Source organism: Protobothrops mucrosquamatus, unplaced genomic scaffold (assembly GCF_001527695.2).
Source record: "Protobothrops mucrosquamatus isolate PMUCROS unplaced genomic scaffold, P.Mucros_1.0 scaffold_296, whole genome shotgun sequence".
Lineage (NCBI taxonomy): Eukaryota > Metazoa > Chordata > Lepidosauria > Squamata > Viperidae > Protobothrops > Protobothrops mucrosquamatus.
Window position 1 is genome coordinate 104,639 of NW_015386372.1, and position 13,305 is coordinate 117,943.

A 13,305-nucleotide genomic window follows, 5' to 3' on the forward strand; every position below is an offset into this window, starting at 1 on the left:
TTTCGCTCTCCCGAGAAAAAGGGAGAGCTTTTGGGACTCTACTCCTATCCAGGAATACTCACCTCGACCCCTTCTCCCGGGGCACAAGGTTCCAAGCCGCTGAACAGCTGCTGACCGCTGTTCATGCTGGCTCTGACGCCTTCCCAAGCGGACGGCTCCGAAAAGAGCCGCCATCGGCGCGCCGTCCCACCGGAAGTCCCGACAGGAACTATTACTATCATAGAGCAAATTGTGTTTGTCCAGACGAAGTATGAGCCTAAAGGCTTACATTCAAATCCAATTTCATACATGAAAAGAGAGATTCCTTACCACCTAAACATGTTTGATTCAAGAATATTGTGTGAATCAATTGTGTAGGCCCTCTATGGATTAACTGGTCCATTGAAGATCACCAGTTTCTGGTAATTTGTGTGACCAACCTCTAATATTTACACCATTTTGTTCAATGGTCCAGCCCTTATAGTTTCTCGGCCCTTCCTCTCTCCCAGCTGTAAACTGAGTGTGACATATACATGGTCTCAAAAATTATGTAAATATGGGAAATCACGGTTGCATTGTCTATTATAGTTGCCTTTTAAAAATATTTCTTTTACTCCACGGTCTTGATTTAAATTGTGAAGAATGTACTTAAATACTTTCTATTCCCTTTTTACGCAGATGGGAATGCCCTTTGTCCCTATCTTCTGTTAAGTAAAATTCTGTTTTGTGTAAACTTAAATCATATAAATATAATCCTATGATACTTTGATCCTATAGTATGGTTTTTCAACTATATCTGAGACAGGATTTTATTTATCAACAGAAATTGAGTTGGGACCCCATCACGTGGGGGGTAGGACTGGCTGCAGTTTTTTTTTCTTCTTTTTAACCATGAAAAGCCTGTTCTAAGGCTAGCACTGTACCTTCTTGTGTTTTCTACCCCCCAGTGGGAAAACTACATTATTTTCAGCAATTATCAGCAATCAGCAATCATGAAAGTCCTCTAAGGGCTACAAAAGTAGAGCTTGGGGTACATGTGGTCCTTGGGCAAAAGTCGCTCAATTATACTATATCCTATGCTATCTTATAGCCATGGATGGACTAAATCAGTATGGATAGTTATGAAGTATTCAGTGTTTTGCCAACCAGTCTGCTATGAGGGAGACAAGCCTATAATTGCACCCACAAAGAATTTTTCTAAACCATATCCTTCAGCTTTTGGAACCTGAGTAAAGATAATATATTTTTTTCATTTTAATTTTGGTCATGGTGCATGAAGAATTATTAATATATCCCTTTCCTTTTAGCCAGTTAAAATTTGCATACTTGGTCCTCCTGGAGTAGGGAAAACTTCAATTGCAGAAGAGCTATGCAAATATTACAAAGTGCATCACATTAAAATAAAGGAAGTGATCACTAAAGCCATAGAAAATCTGGTAAGTAGATCACTGATGTTGTGAGCTGTTATAAAAGATTATAAAAGTATGAGTAGAATTAAAAATAATTCATACAGTAATAGATTTAAGAATAAAAATGTCCTGCATTATATGTCATCAGATTATGCATTTTATCTTTTCAGTCATGTCTGAAATAATTCATTTTGCATGCAAAACATGTACTTTATAACTTAGGTTCATTCCATTCTCTGCTTCAAAATATTTCAATAGAAAAACTGGAACATGTATAGTTCTACTGTTAAATATTGTATTTCAGTATGGGTAGACTTCTGTGTATATTTCTCTTAAATATTTCTTTAAATTAAACATAGAAGTTTAAACTTTAAAAATCAGTTTAAAGTTTATTGGCACAATTTGTACAAAGTCTAAATCAACTGCACGATCATGGACTAAGGGCAATACAAACATGACAATTGATTTCCAGTTCAGGATGCAAAACCAAGCAGGGAATAGGAATTCAAAGTTTCTTTGATAATGTCAAGTTTCTAATGAAGATTTAGCTTTGCAGCATGATATACTGAATGAAAAGAAAAATATTTACTTGCTAAGCTTGTAGATTATTATAATTATTAATTACATCAAGAATGTCAAATCTAAAATTTGTCCAGTCTGCAAATCTTAGGAATAATAAATAATGAAGTTAAGGATAATTGATCATGAAGATCAGATATTCCTAATGATATATTTAGTGGTAAATTATTGAACAATTTGTGTTTCCACATAGATGCATCGAAAGACAACATGCCACAGTGCATTGTGATGATGGAGAAGAGACAAACTGAAATATTTTTCAGAAGGATATGTCTTTTTAAAAGCAAAATTTATTTAATACTTCTTACAATGTCTACTTTCTTGCAACCTTCACTCAAATATATCATAGACTATAGAACAAATAGGGCAACTTTGTTTTAATTTTTCTACAGCTGAACCAAAATTTAGTCCAAATTTTCTTGGCATTTTATTTTAACTCCTCAGGAGAAAATAGTTGCTCCTCGAGAGGGAACAGAGTCTGCGGAAGAAGGGGAGGAAGAGGAGGAGGAGGAGGAAGAAGAACAAGGAGATAATGTAGAAGAAGCACAGGAAATGTTAGATTCAGTTAAAGAAAACATGGAGCAAAATTCGGGTAAATGAAAAATTAGCAAAAATTTCCTTTTCAAAAGTAAATGCAGTGGTTTGCTTATAGTGCTTCTTCCACTTAGTTGGATTGGATTCACAAAAATATGGAACTATAACTGGTTTTATTGATTTTGTGTAAACTTATATTTTTTGGCTTGCAAATCATAATTTCAATATTTTCTAATCTCAACCATTTGTGGTTGATTCTATTTGCCATGCCATTAGATGCTACAGTACATGAATCCAGTCATCATCTCCCAGCTTCATCAGTCTCATTTAGATTACTGTTAACTCTTCAGAGGAAAATCAGGACACAATCATGAGATAAAATATGAATAAGAAATGATGAGAAGGAAAGAAATGATAGAAATAATTGAAATAATATTGTTGTAATGGACAAGCCACCAGATCTTGGCTACTGATAGCCTACATTCACACAATAGGCTGAATTGCAGGCATCTGTTAGAAGCCATGAAGACATACTGTAGAATGTGGCATGCACCATAACCTGCCCCTCCCTATTTATTTGTTTGTTTGTTTGACTTGTAAGGCTGCCCATCCTAAGAAGCAGAACTTTGGGTAGAGTCACAATAGCAATAAAAGCCAAACAATAAAAAAAACTTGACACCCAGCTTTCTCCTCCAGTGTAACCAGTTTGTCCCCAGCAAATGCTTATTAGCTAGCTATAAATCCATCCCATTGACTGGTTTGTGTAACAGTCACAAACTAGCAAACCATGTTTTAGTGCAGCTTGTGAATTGCCAATCTTTGCAGTTTGTTTAGGGATCAGTTTAACTGAGCTAATTCAGCAAGCTATAAGTATGTAATTCTAATACACTGCAGGTGTATTAAGTATGTGTCCAGACAATAGTAATTTCAGTTTTGACCACTCAACTCTGCCTTAACTAATACTTCTCCCATTACAATTAGGTCGTCTAGATGATCACTATGTGATTCGGTTCATGAAGGAAATGCTAATGTCTATGCCTTGTAAAAACCAAGGATATATTTTGGATGGGTTTCCAAAAGTCTATGACCTGGCAAAAGATCTATTTAACAGTAAGTATTTGTAGACTGCTCTGTTAGATGTACAGTGCATTGCATTACAGCTACTTACCTGTGGCTAATTTCACAATAACAGATTTCTCATAAGTTGTAAATTATGCTGAAATAAAGTATTCATCTTATAGCACCCATGTTCTAGTCATAATCAGCATTACTTTGGGTAGCTAACAGGCCCAGAACATGGCATATGATAAGAAAAGCTACTGCTGAGAAATTCTAAACGGTAGTCTATTCTGCACAGAGGGCAACACCGAACAGTTTTACCCCATTTTCAGTTGAAAATATCAGCATGCACTTACCATAATATATAGTAACTCTCTATGCATAAATGTATTTGTTTCTAGTCTGTATACTGTATGTATGTTTCTTCATATAGAATAAATAATAATACATTCAAATTTACAGCTACTAAGATTATTGGCCATGCAGGTACAAAGATAGCCAGGGAAATGATTGAAGCCTGGGAAACGGGTCCCTTGTCAATAAACAGGAGTGCTGATTTACCATCAGCTTATCAGGTACTTAGGAGCACAAGGAAACAACAGCCAATTGCCAGCCATCAACACAACAATCAACCAATAGGAAGGCAACATATAAATACAACACATAGAATAGCCCAAAACATATATTCCCTGAGGATAGGCTCCAGCATGAGTCTGAAAACTCGGAAGAGTAAACCTCTGGTCCCGGTGACCAACCCAGATTGGATCTTGCAATAAATAGTAATTTCATGAGGCTGATGAAATAGGCAGAAATTTGTGTTTCTCAGCTCAGTTCATATCTTTTCCATTGTAGCTGCAGGAGAGCTAATGATAGATATCTTCAACTTATTTAACACAGTTTTGGAAACAGTTTGTTCTGAGCAAAAAATTTCAGAGTGCTGAGATCCATATGGATTGGCTGTTCCACCCCATGAAGATTTAAAAACTGCAAAATTAATCTCTTCACCTTACTTGATGGGGAAAGAAGCTACCCAAAATTCAAAGAACTTAACCCCTAATTTAGAGCTGGGCAACCATTTGTAACCCCTACCCATCAACTTTCAGAAGCACAAGAAGATTACATAGTCAGTTTTGGTGGTAAAATGTTGAATTTAATTAGTATTTAGCATTCATTTGGGGACTGTGATTCTACTTTTGGGGGAGGAAGATGGGAAGAGGCTGTGTCTAGGAGTCTTCTGTTTCACATCCATATTTTAAGGTCTACAAAAAATGGGCCAATAACATTTTAATCAGGGTATAGACTATATCAAGAATCATACAACTCTCCTATAGCAGTATTTAACTATGTAATGCTTACGAATTATAGCAATCTAAAAGGAAAATGGAATACCTCCAAGGAATTTAGAAAGCAGTCATGTCTAACCTAGGCAATAGTGGATTTCCATTTACATCCTTTATGTAATGGTCAGTTACATAAGGACTCAGAGGATGGTTTTATAAACAGTTATTTAGGATTTAGGATTTAGGATTTATTATATTTATACCCCGCCCTTCTCCCGGAGGACTCAGGGCGGCTTACAGCCAGTTTAAAAACAGTGATACAAATACAAAATACAAAATTTAAGAGAATAATTAAAAATAAATATTTAAATAGGCCGCTTCTACTAAAATTTAGATTAAAACCAATTTAAAATACCCCTAGGCCAGTCCTGCCTGCTGAAACAACCAGGTCTTGAGGGCGCGGCGGAAGGAGGGGAGATCCGGAATCACCCGGATCTCTGGGGGCAGCTCGTTCCAGAGGGTGGGTGCTCCGACAGAGAAGGCTCTCCCCCTGGGGGTCGCCAGCCGGCACTGTCTGGTTGACGGCACCCTGAGGAGGCCCTCTCTGTGGGAGCGTATCGGTCGGTGAGAGGTAATCTGTGGCAGAAGGCGGTCTCGGAGGTAACCAGGTCCAATGCCATGGCGCGCTTTAAAGATGATAATCAACACCTTGAAGCGCACTCGGAAGGCCACAGGCAGCCAGTGCAGCTCGCGCAGCAGCGGCGTTACATGGGAGCGACGAGTCACTCCCATCACCGCCCGCGCGGCCGCATTCTGGACTAATTTGCCAACCTTTAGTTATGTATGGGGAATAAATTCATTCTTAATTGCAAATAGTTCATTTGTTGAAATTCTTGTAATATTGTCCCTTTCATCTTAGTAAATTTTGTGAAATTTTTGACTGGAATACTTTCAGTTAAGTCAATTGCCAAGAGCTTGACATAAAGAGTTAAATATACTCAGACCTTTCAATGATCCTCCTTTGGTGACTGCCCTATTTAGTGACTGTTCAAAGTTATGACAGTACTGAAAAAATAACTTTATGACCAGTTCTTGAACTTAACAACCAGAGCAGCATCCTGCAGACATGTGATCGAGATTTGAGCTCCATGCAACTGGCAGTTGTTTACAATTGCAGTATCCTGTGGTCACATGATTACTATTTGTGTGTGTCACAGCTGGTTTCTGACAAGCAACAGAGAAGCTGACAGTAAAATCAGGCAGTAGAAAGCAGGATGCCATGAGCCATGAAAGCCAGCTGGTTGACTTTGGGCCAATCCATCTCACACGGTTGTTGTTATATGGAAAGTAAGAGGAAGGTGTATTGGACATGTTCACCACTTTGAGTTATTTGTAAAAATAATAAAGGTGGGATATAGATAAATAAATAAAAGTATAAATTAAAAATAGCAAGTTGTATTCATGTGATATCCTACTTAATGACTGCAGGTGAATCACTTAGCGACTGGGGTAGAAATGAGGTCATAAGTCTGTTATGGTCATGTGAAGTCTCGCTTAACCCTGGAGCTATTGATCCCAATTTTGGTTGTTAAGCTAGGACCTCTCACCTTTATCAGAATCATTGGGGCACATCTTCGTAAAAATAAACTATACTGTATTTCACACAAACATTACGCTCTTGTTGTGACCTGCAAACTGGGACATAGGAAAGCCTTTGGTATAGAAATCATGCATTCAAAGAAATATAATTTCTTGCTTCACTGTTACACTATGTAGCAGTATTAAAAATGAAGAAATGTAGAACATTTACATTTAGGAATGCCAAGATGGTATATATATTTTTCTTCCTAGTGTTTTTCTGCAAGTGTATGATCTGCTGTTTTGGGATCAACCTAGTATTGATCCATTTGATTGCAACAAGAATTATCTCGCCTATTTATCTTCAGAGCCCAATGTAGGCTAAGAGAAACTGACCAGTCAGCTTTCAGCTTTCAGCTAAATGCTGAGTTTGCTTGTTTTGGCTTAGCACAGAGATGTCCAACCGGTAGCCCAAGGGTTGCATGTGGCCTGGACAGCTAGTAATGTGGCCCCACAAGCTCATAAACCATTAGTATGTGATTTATATATATTAATTATATTGTACATTTTATATACAATAAAATATTATATATTTTGTATTCCTCTTCACTCAATGCAGCCCAGGCAAGCCAAAAAGTTGGGTTGGACACCCATGGCGTAACATGATGTATGAATCCCATCACATGGTTTATGGCATACATGTTTCATGAATACAGCCATGCTTTTTCATAAGCTGTGGTTAAGGAATCTATGGATTGATATGTTGGGGAACTCAGCCATAGAAATGGAATATGTATTTAGTCAAAATATGATACACAATCAGTTATCAAGACAATTTGTCTCCTGTTTTTTTTCACAGCCTAATATTTAATGTCAAACCTATTGAAATGCTAGGTAAAAACATCTTATGTATTTTTCTAACCATACAGTATGGTTATGTAATTGTGAGAACCCGTAGCCTCATACAGTTTTTCATCCTATCATTTCCATGCAACATCTGCCTTCCCTTTTCATTTTTGAAGCTGATAATGGGATGGAATTAGATCAATGATAACTGGTCAACTAAGACCCTAATTTTATGTATCTATAAATTAATTATACTGTATCAGAAATGCAAAAAATTAAACAAATACAGTATGGAAATAAAAACATAGAAAAATGTCTTTCCTGCCTTCTAATGATTGTCTGGATTTTTTCAGCCTAGATACAGAAGGCCTAGAAAGGTTGTATACCTAACGTTATAACATGATTATCTACAAAAATGAAAGGGAGAGAAGCAAGAGGAAGAGGAAGACTGGAGAATATATAACATGGCAGCTTAAGAGCTAGGGCAATAATTATATTTGGATTAAGCCTAAATATACTTATTAATACTAGACAATTGCAAACGGCAAGATACTAGTTGTTATTAGAACCTTGTTAATGTATTTATTTTTTAAATTAGTTGAAGAGGAGGAGGAGGAAGATGATATGAGAGGCAAAATGCATCGCTATGACAAATTAATAACTCCTGGTAAGTTTACTTGAAATATTTATTTCAATTCTATATATTTAAACCCAAATCTTTTGTAGTCATCTGGACATTGAGAAAATGTGGATAGTTCCATAATAAAAATGTAAGTCATACTGCTCTTTGCCTTTAATTTTCCCACATCCTCTTCTGTTAACCCATATTTTTTATCCATGGCATTTACAGTGTGAGAGCTTAGCTGAAGATACAAATATTTGAGGAAAAGGAAGTTTTGATTTCCCCCATTCATAGTTTACACCAGTATATCTTGCTAGTCAGTTCCGCAAAAAATAATTGCAAGCTTAATGATTTCATTCCCCCAAATCCCAATATTTTAAACATTGATCAGTATAAAAAATTGGTGAGAAATAAAAGTATCAAGCCAGTACAGTTCTATATCTACTATTCATTGGAAAATTGTCCAACAACATAAGGGGGTATGAAAACCAGATTGGAAATAGAGTAAAAATGTCTAAGTATAAGAAGCTACGTCACACTCCAAAGTCTAATCACAGAATTGCTAACTGGACATTGATAAATTTAAAATTGTTCAAATGAAAGGGTCAAAATGTTTCTGCAATAGTCTTAAATGCCTCTACCTTCAATACAATCGGGACAATACCTATCCTAAAAAAGACATTGGCAATCAAACTTAAAACTCAATATTGGCCAATTTCAGTAACCAGTGGCCAACAGCTATGGCAGTGGTTCTCAACCTTTTTAATGCCGTGACCCCAACCGGTCGTAAGTCGAGGACTAAACCGGTCGTAAGTCAAGGACTAAACCGGTCGTAAGTCGAGGACTACCCAACCGGTCGTAAGTCGAGGACTTTCCCTGCCCGGGAACGCCGCGCATGCGTGGTTCCGCCCCCTGCGCCGGCCGAGGTGTAGCTGGCAAGCGGCAGAGACGAAGCAGGCCGACCACCAGCTGGCCCAGCCCAAGGGAGGTAAGGCACCCGCCGGAAAAGGGGAAAAAAATGGCGGACAAAAAAAATGGCGGACAGCCTTGCTTGGCGACCCCCATGAAATGGTCGATCGACCCCAAATGGGGTCCCGACCCACAGGTTGAGAACCACTGAGCTATGGAATATATAAAATACTAAATAAATCAAATAACTTGGTTAAACACTTTTTAAATTTATGATTAGCTTACTGTATAACTGTCAAGTCATTTCCTTAGCGGGAGAATGGATTTCTAATAAACTTGAAGGCCAGAAAATGCTGAACATTCAGTGGAGAATAAAATGAAGGAGGATATGGCTGTTTGAAATTAAAATAGTTATGTTTATGCTGCAACGTTGTGGCTGAAATTATTAAAATGTGTGAATGGTTTGCATTTACAGTAAATACAATAGTAATTTATTAAAAATATCATAAATTATTAATTATAATTAATAATTCAACTGTAAATAATCTTTATTTTCAGACAGATAAAAAGGATTATATATCTAATGATAAATAAATAACAAAGAGTTTTAACTGATCAACTTCATATAATGGTTAGTTATTTATATTTGAATCCAGCCAGCATGGTTTGTAAAACATACTTTGTAGATTATCATGTGTGATACTAGCTAACTCTGGATCCTACAACACACTCAGCATCATCTGCAACTACAATGATGCCAAGTAACAGACACACAATGATGTCATCATGCAACTGTCCATTATATAATTGTGTCCTGAAGTATGTATAGTATTTAAGTGATGAAATACTATTTCCTGTCACCCTATTAATGCTATGTAACAAACTATGACTGAGCAAATTATATCTTGAATAGCACAATATGTGAATTCAATCTTTCAGAAATGATTTATTCACACTGATATTTTGTCGATGAATATATAAGATATCTTGAATGTAAATTTAATTATGTAAAGTAGGACGTCTGCTTGGTGGTTTCAAATCAATTTTGCCTCCATGTAAGCCATATTTCAGCAATCTTGTAATCTTTATATACATTTATGTATTCTTTTAAACAAGATCTCAATACTAATTCATCATTATTCACAGAAAGGCAATTCAAAAGATAAACTAAGCAAGTCACTCTAATACCATTGTAATATCGGAAATGTATTTTACTTTATAGACTATGTTGTTTCTTTGAATGCTTCTGATGAATTCTTGAAAAACCGAATCATGAATCTTCCTGAAAGCATTGTTGCTGGAACACATTACGCCCAGGATCGATACTTAAGATCCCTCAGTCTTTTTAGGGACTTAAACACTGAGGATGAAACGGTTCTCAACTATTTTGATGAAATAGAAATACATCCACAATATATTGGTATGATATAAAATACATTTAATTCCTTCATTCCATTTCATCCACTATTATGATATTTTGTGTCATTTTCATGTACTATTAATTTGTAAATTTAGATAACAAATAATTAAAAAATTACAACATGCACAGTATTATACATCAAATCTTGTTAACTTGAGCCAACTTGAAAATAGCAAATGAAAGGAAACAAGAAAATAGCTTAATTATTTTAATTATGCCTTCTGGTCTCAATTTCCCATACTGAGCCAATTTTCTCAACATGTGAAAAGGAAGTCATAAAAGAGAATTAAAATACAGAAAGGATTATTGCCCTCCACAGTCAATTTATGTAACCTCAGCTGCATTGTGAGGTAATTAAGGAAACCAACACTTCTACAAAATCCAGACAGCATCTGTTTCACGACAACAATAATCACTAAATTATGAAAATAAAACTAGCATCAGATCAAATGATATGCTATTAATAGCAATGAGATAAATTTGGGTGACTTTTTTCATATGGAAGGCCACATTGATGATTGGAGAAGTGTTTAGTTATGACTGAGGAAACCAGCAAAAGATGAGGTAACAGTGGGAATAGGTTCCAGACTGGCAGAACTACATCTACTTTAGACCCTGCCTGTTCATACATTTTTCCACACGACATATTCTTTTCTCACATGTGAACCTATTCACACTTGTCAAGTGAATCTCTGAGTTACCTTTGGAAAATCTTTTCACAAAATCAGGTACAGTTCAGATAGTCTTTCTAAATGATCTAATTATATGCTGCTAAACACTTTATTCAGGTATATGGCAGTTGATTAAGTTATAGTTATCCTTATTTCTTTTACTATAGGTAGTCCTCAACTTATAACAATTGAGCCCAAATTTTCCATTACTAAGCAAGGCAGCTGTTAAATGAGTTTTGCTCCATTTTACAATCTTTCTTGCCACAGTTGTTAAGTGAATCTGTTAGTAACACAATTGTTAAGTGAATCCGGTTTTCTCATTGTTTTTGCTTGCTAGGTCACAAAAGCTGATCACATGACCACCGGGATGCTGCAGCAGTCATGTGAAACATGTTCATAACTCACTTTTTTCAGTGGCATTGCAAGTTCGAATGGTCACTAAACAAATGGCTTTAAGTCAAGGACTACCTATATTAAAAGACTATTTGTTTATTGGTAAAAGTGGTAGACCAGAGAAGAGTAGGCCAGATTCAAGTCCCTCCTCAATTATGCAGTCTCAATGTGTGGTACAAATAACAGTCTCTCGGCCCAAACTACCTCTTATCAGTGGATAGTGGGAATCTTTGCTGGTAAACTGCTTCCAAGGGTTCCTCAATTACTGATGTTTATGATAGGATGCCACCAATCAAGATGGACCTCCTGATGCATCTTAATTGTCCATCCTGAATTCTTTAATGCTTAGTCAAGGCTTTCCCATATTAACCTACTATAGGAAAAAGAGAAAACATGTAACTCAAAACACAGAAGGACATGTTGCATGTGGCAAAGGTTTTAATGAGAAATTCCATTATTAAACCAAATCTATAGAAACAAAAAATGGAATATGCTTACCTAGACCTTGGTTCTCTCTGAACTTGGTTGGGTTTTTTGCAGACATTTCTTTACCCAATTAGGTAATATTGTTAGTTAGTTACATGTGTTTGTTTACATCTGTATGCTGACCATTTACAATTTCCTTTATTGAGAAAAATGGATTATAGGAAAAAAAAGTTTCTTTCTCTGTCACAAACACAGGATTCCAAATAAAAACAATAGTCAGCCTATGTAAAATTGTTATTGAATAGATTCCTGAATTCCAGCACATGCTATAAAGAAGTATGGAGTAGCCTTGAAAAAGGAATTCAGTAGCCATTAGGTGAATGCCACCTTAGCCTTGGAAGGGAGGATGGAATGAAAAAGACTTTCAAGTTTCTGTTTTAATTAATAATTAATAAATTGATAAATAAATTAATAACTTTAGTGTTAGAATTCCAATAGTTCTTCTGATATCTGTTTCCTGGCCTGGTCAATCTCGAAAGAAAAGTACCTGTTCAGAATTTATTGAAGAGAGGATAGTTGGAAAAAGATTGTGTGTGTCTTCTGCTTGAATGTTGTTAGGCAGGGTCCTCTCCTCATTTCTTTTTCTCCTCAGAACTATACACTTTGTGTCATACCAAAATCAATTGATCACATTATTTCACAAGATAGTTATTATGGAAGAAAATTAGAGAAAGAATTATATATGTTGCCTAGAGGTCCTGGAGGAAAGATGTGATATAAATATGACAAGCAAATGAATTAACTGACAGCTTAAATTTAAAGCTATCATAGTGGAATTTTCACAATTTTATATTTTCTTGTTGTTATGGATAACAGTTATAGAGCCATAGATGTTTCACGTCTACATTTTTTAACTGTTTTAATGAATAGTTTTGTACATTTGACAAATTTCATTACTTTTGCTTCAAACATACATTATTCTGGCTTGTATTATACAAAAATATACGGCCCCCTCAAATATTACAACACTATACATTTGCCTATATTAATTAATTAATTAATATCGCTTTGGTGCCATTCATTTGGCACAATTTTTGCTCAATTTGCAAGGAGGCATTTTTAATAGTGAAAGGACTGGGTTGTTTATAAAAACTAAAAAGTAATAACACAATCTAATTTTATGTCACAATTTTTTTTCTATCCTGCCTTCACACTTGAAAGATGTTTCAAAATATGAGGGCCTGGAAAATAGAGTTATAACAAAAGAAATAATAAAAAACATTGGTGAACCTAGAAATTATGGTATGACGGAAGAAGAAAAGGAAGAATTTGAACGGAAACTAGCAGAAGAACGGCTTGCTAGAGAAGCGAAAGAAAAGGCTGACTTGGAGAAACAGGAGTTGGAAGAAAGGGCCCAAAAAATAGCAAATTGGGAAGAATGGGTAAGTTAATCCTAAATATAAGAAAAGCATATTTACAGATTTCTTACCAAAGGAGAAGAGACAAAAAATCTGTTTCAAAAAGCAGTATACAGGTAGTCCTTGACTTACAAGAGTCAAAATTACGACACTGAAAAAAATTACTTATGACCATTTTTAAC

General features: G+C 35.8%; 1 protein-coding gene across 1 annotated transcript in view; it reads left to right on the top strand.

Moving 5' to 3' along the window:
* Positions 1-13,305, top strand: part of LOC107302889 (adenylate kinase 7) — a 19,626-nt gene that overhangs the window by 111 nt on the left and 6,210 nt on the right. The window contains exons 2-7 of the mRNA XM_015832049.1: positions 1,287-1,415; positions 2,412-2,559; positions 3,483-3,611; positions 7,863-7,931; positions 10,018-10,215; positions 12,927-13,147. Coding sequence (XP_015687535.1) covers positions 1,287-1,415; positions 2,412-2,559; positions 3,483-3,611; positions 7,863-7,931; positions 10,018-10,215; positions 12,927-13,147 — 894 coding nt within the window. The remainder of the gene's footprint in view (positions 1-1,286; positions 1,416-2,411; positions 2,560-3,482; positions 3,612-7,862; positions 7,932-10,017; positions 10,216-12,926; positions 13,148-13,305) is intronic.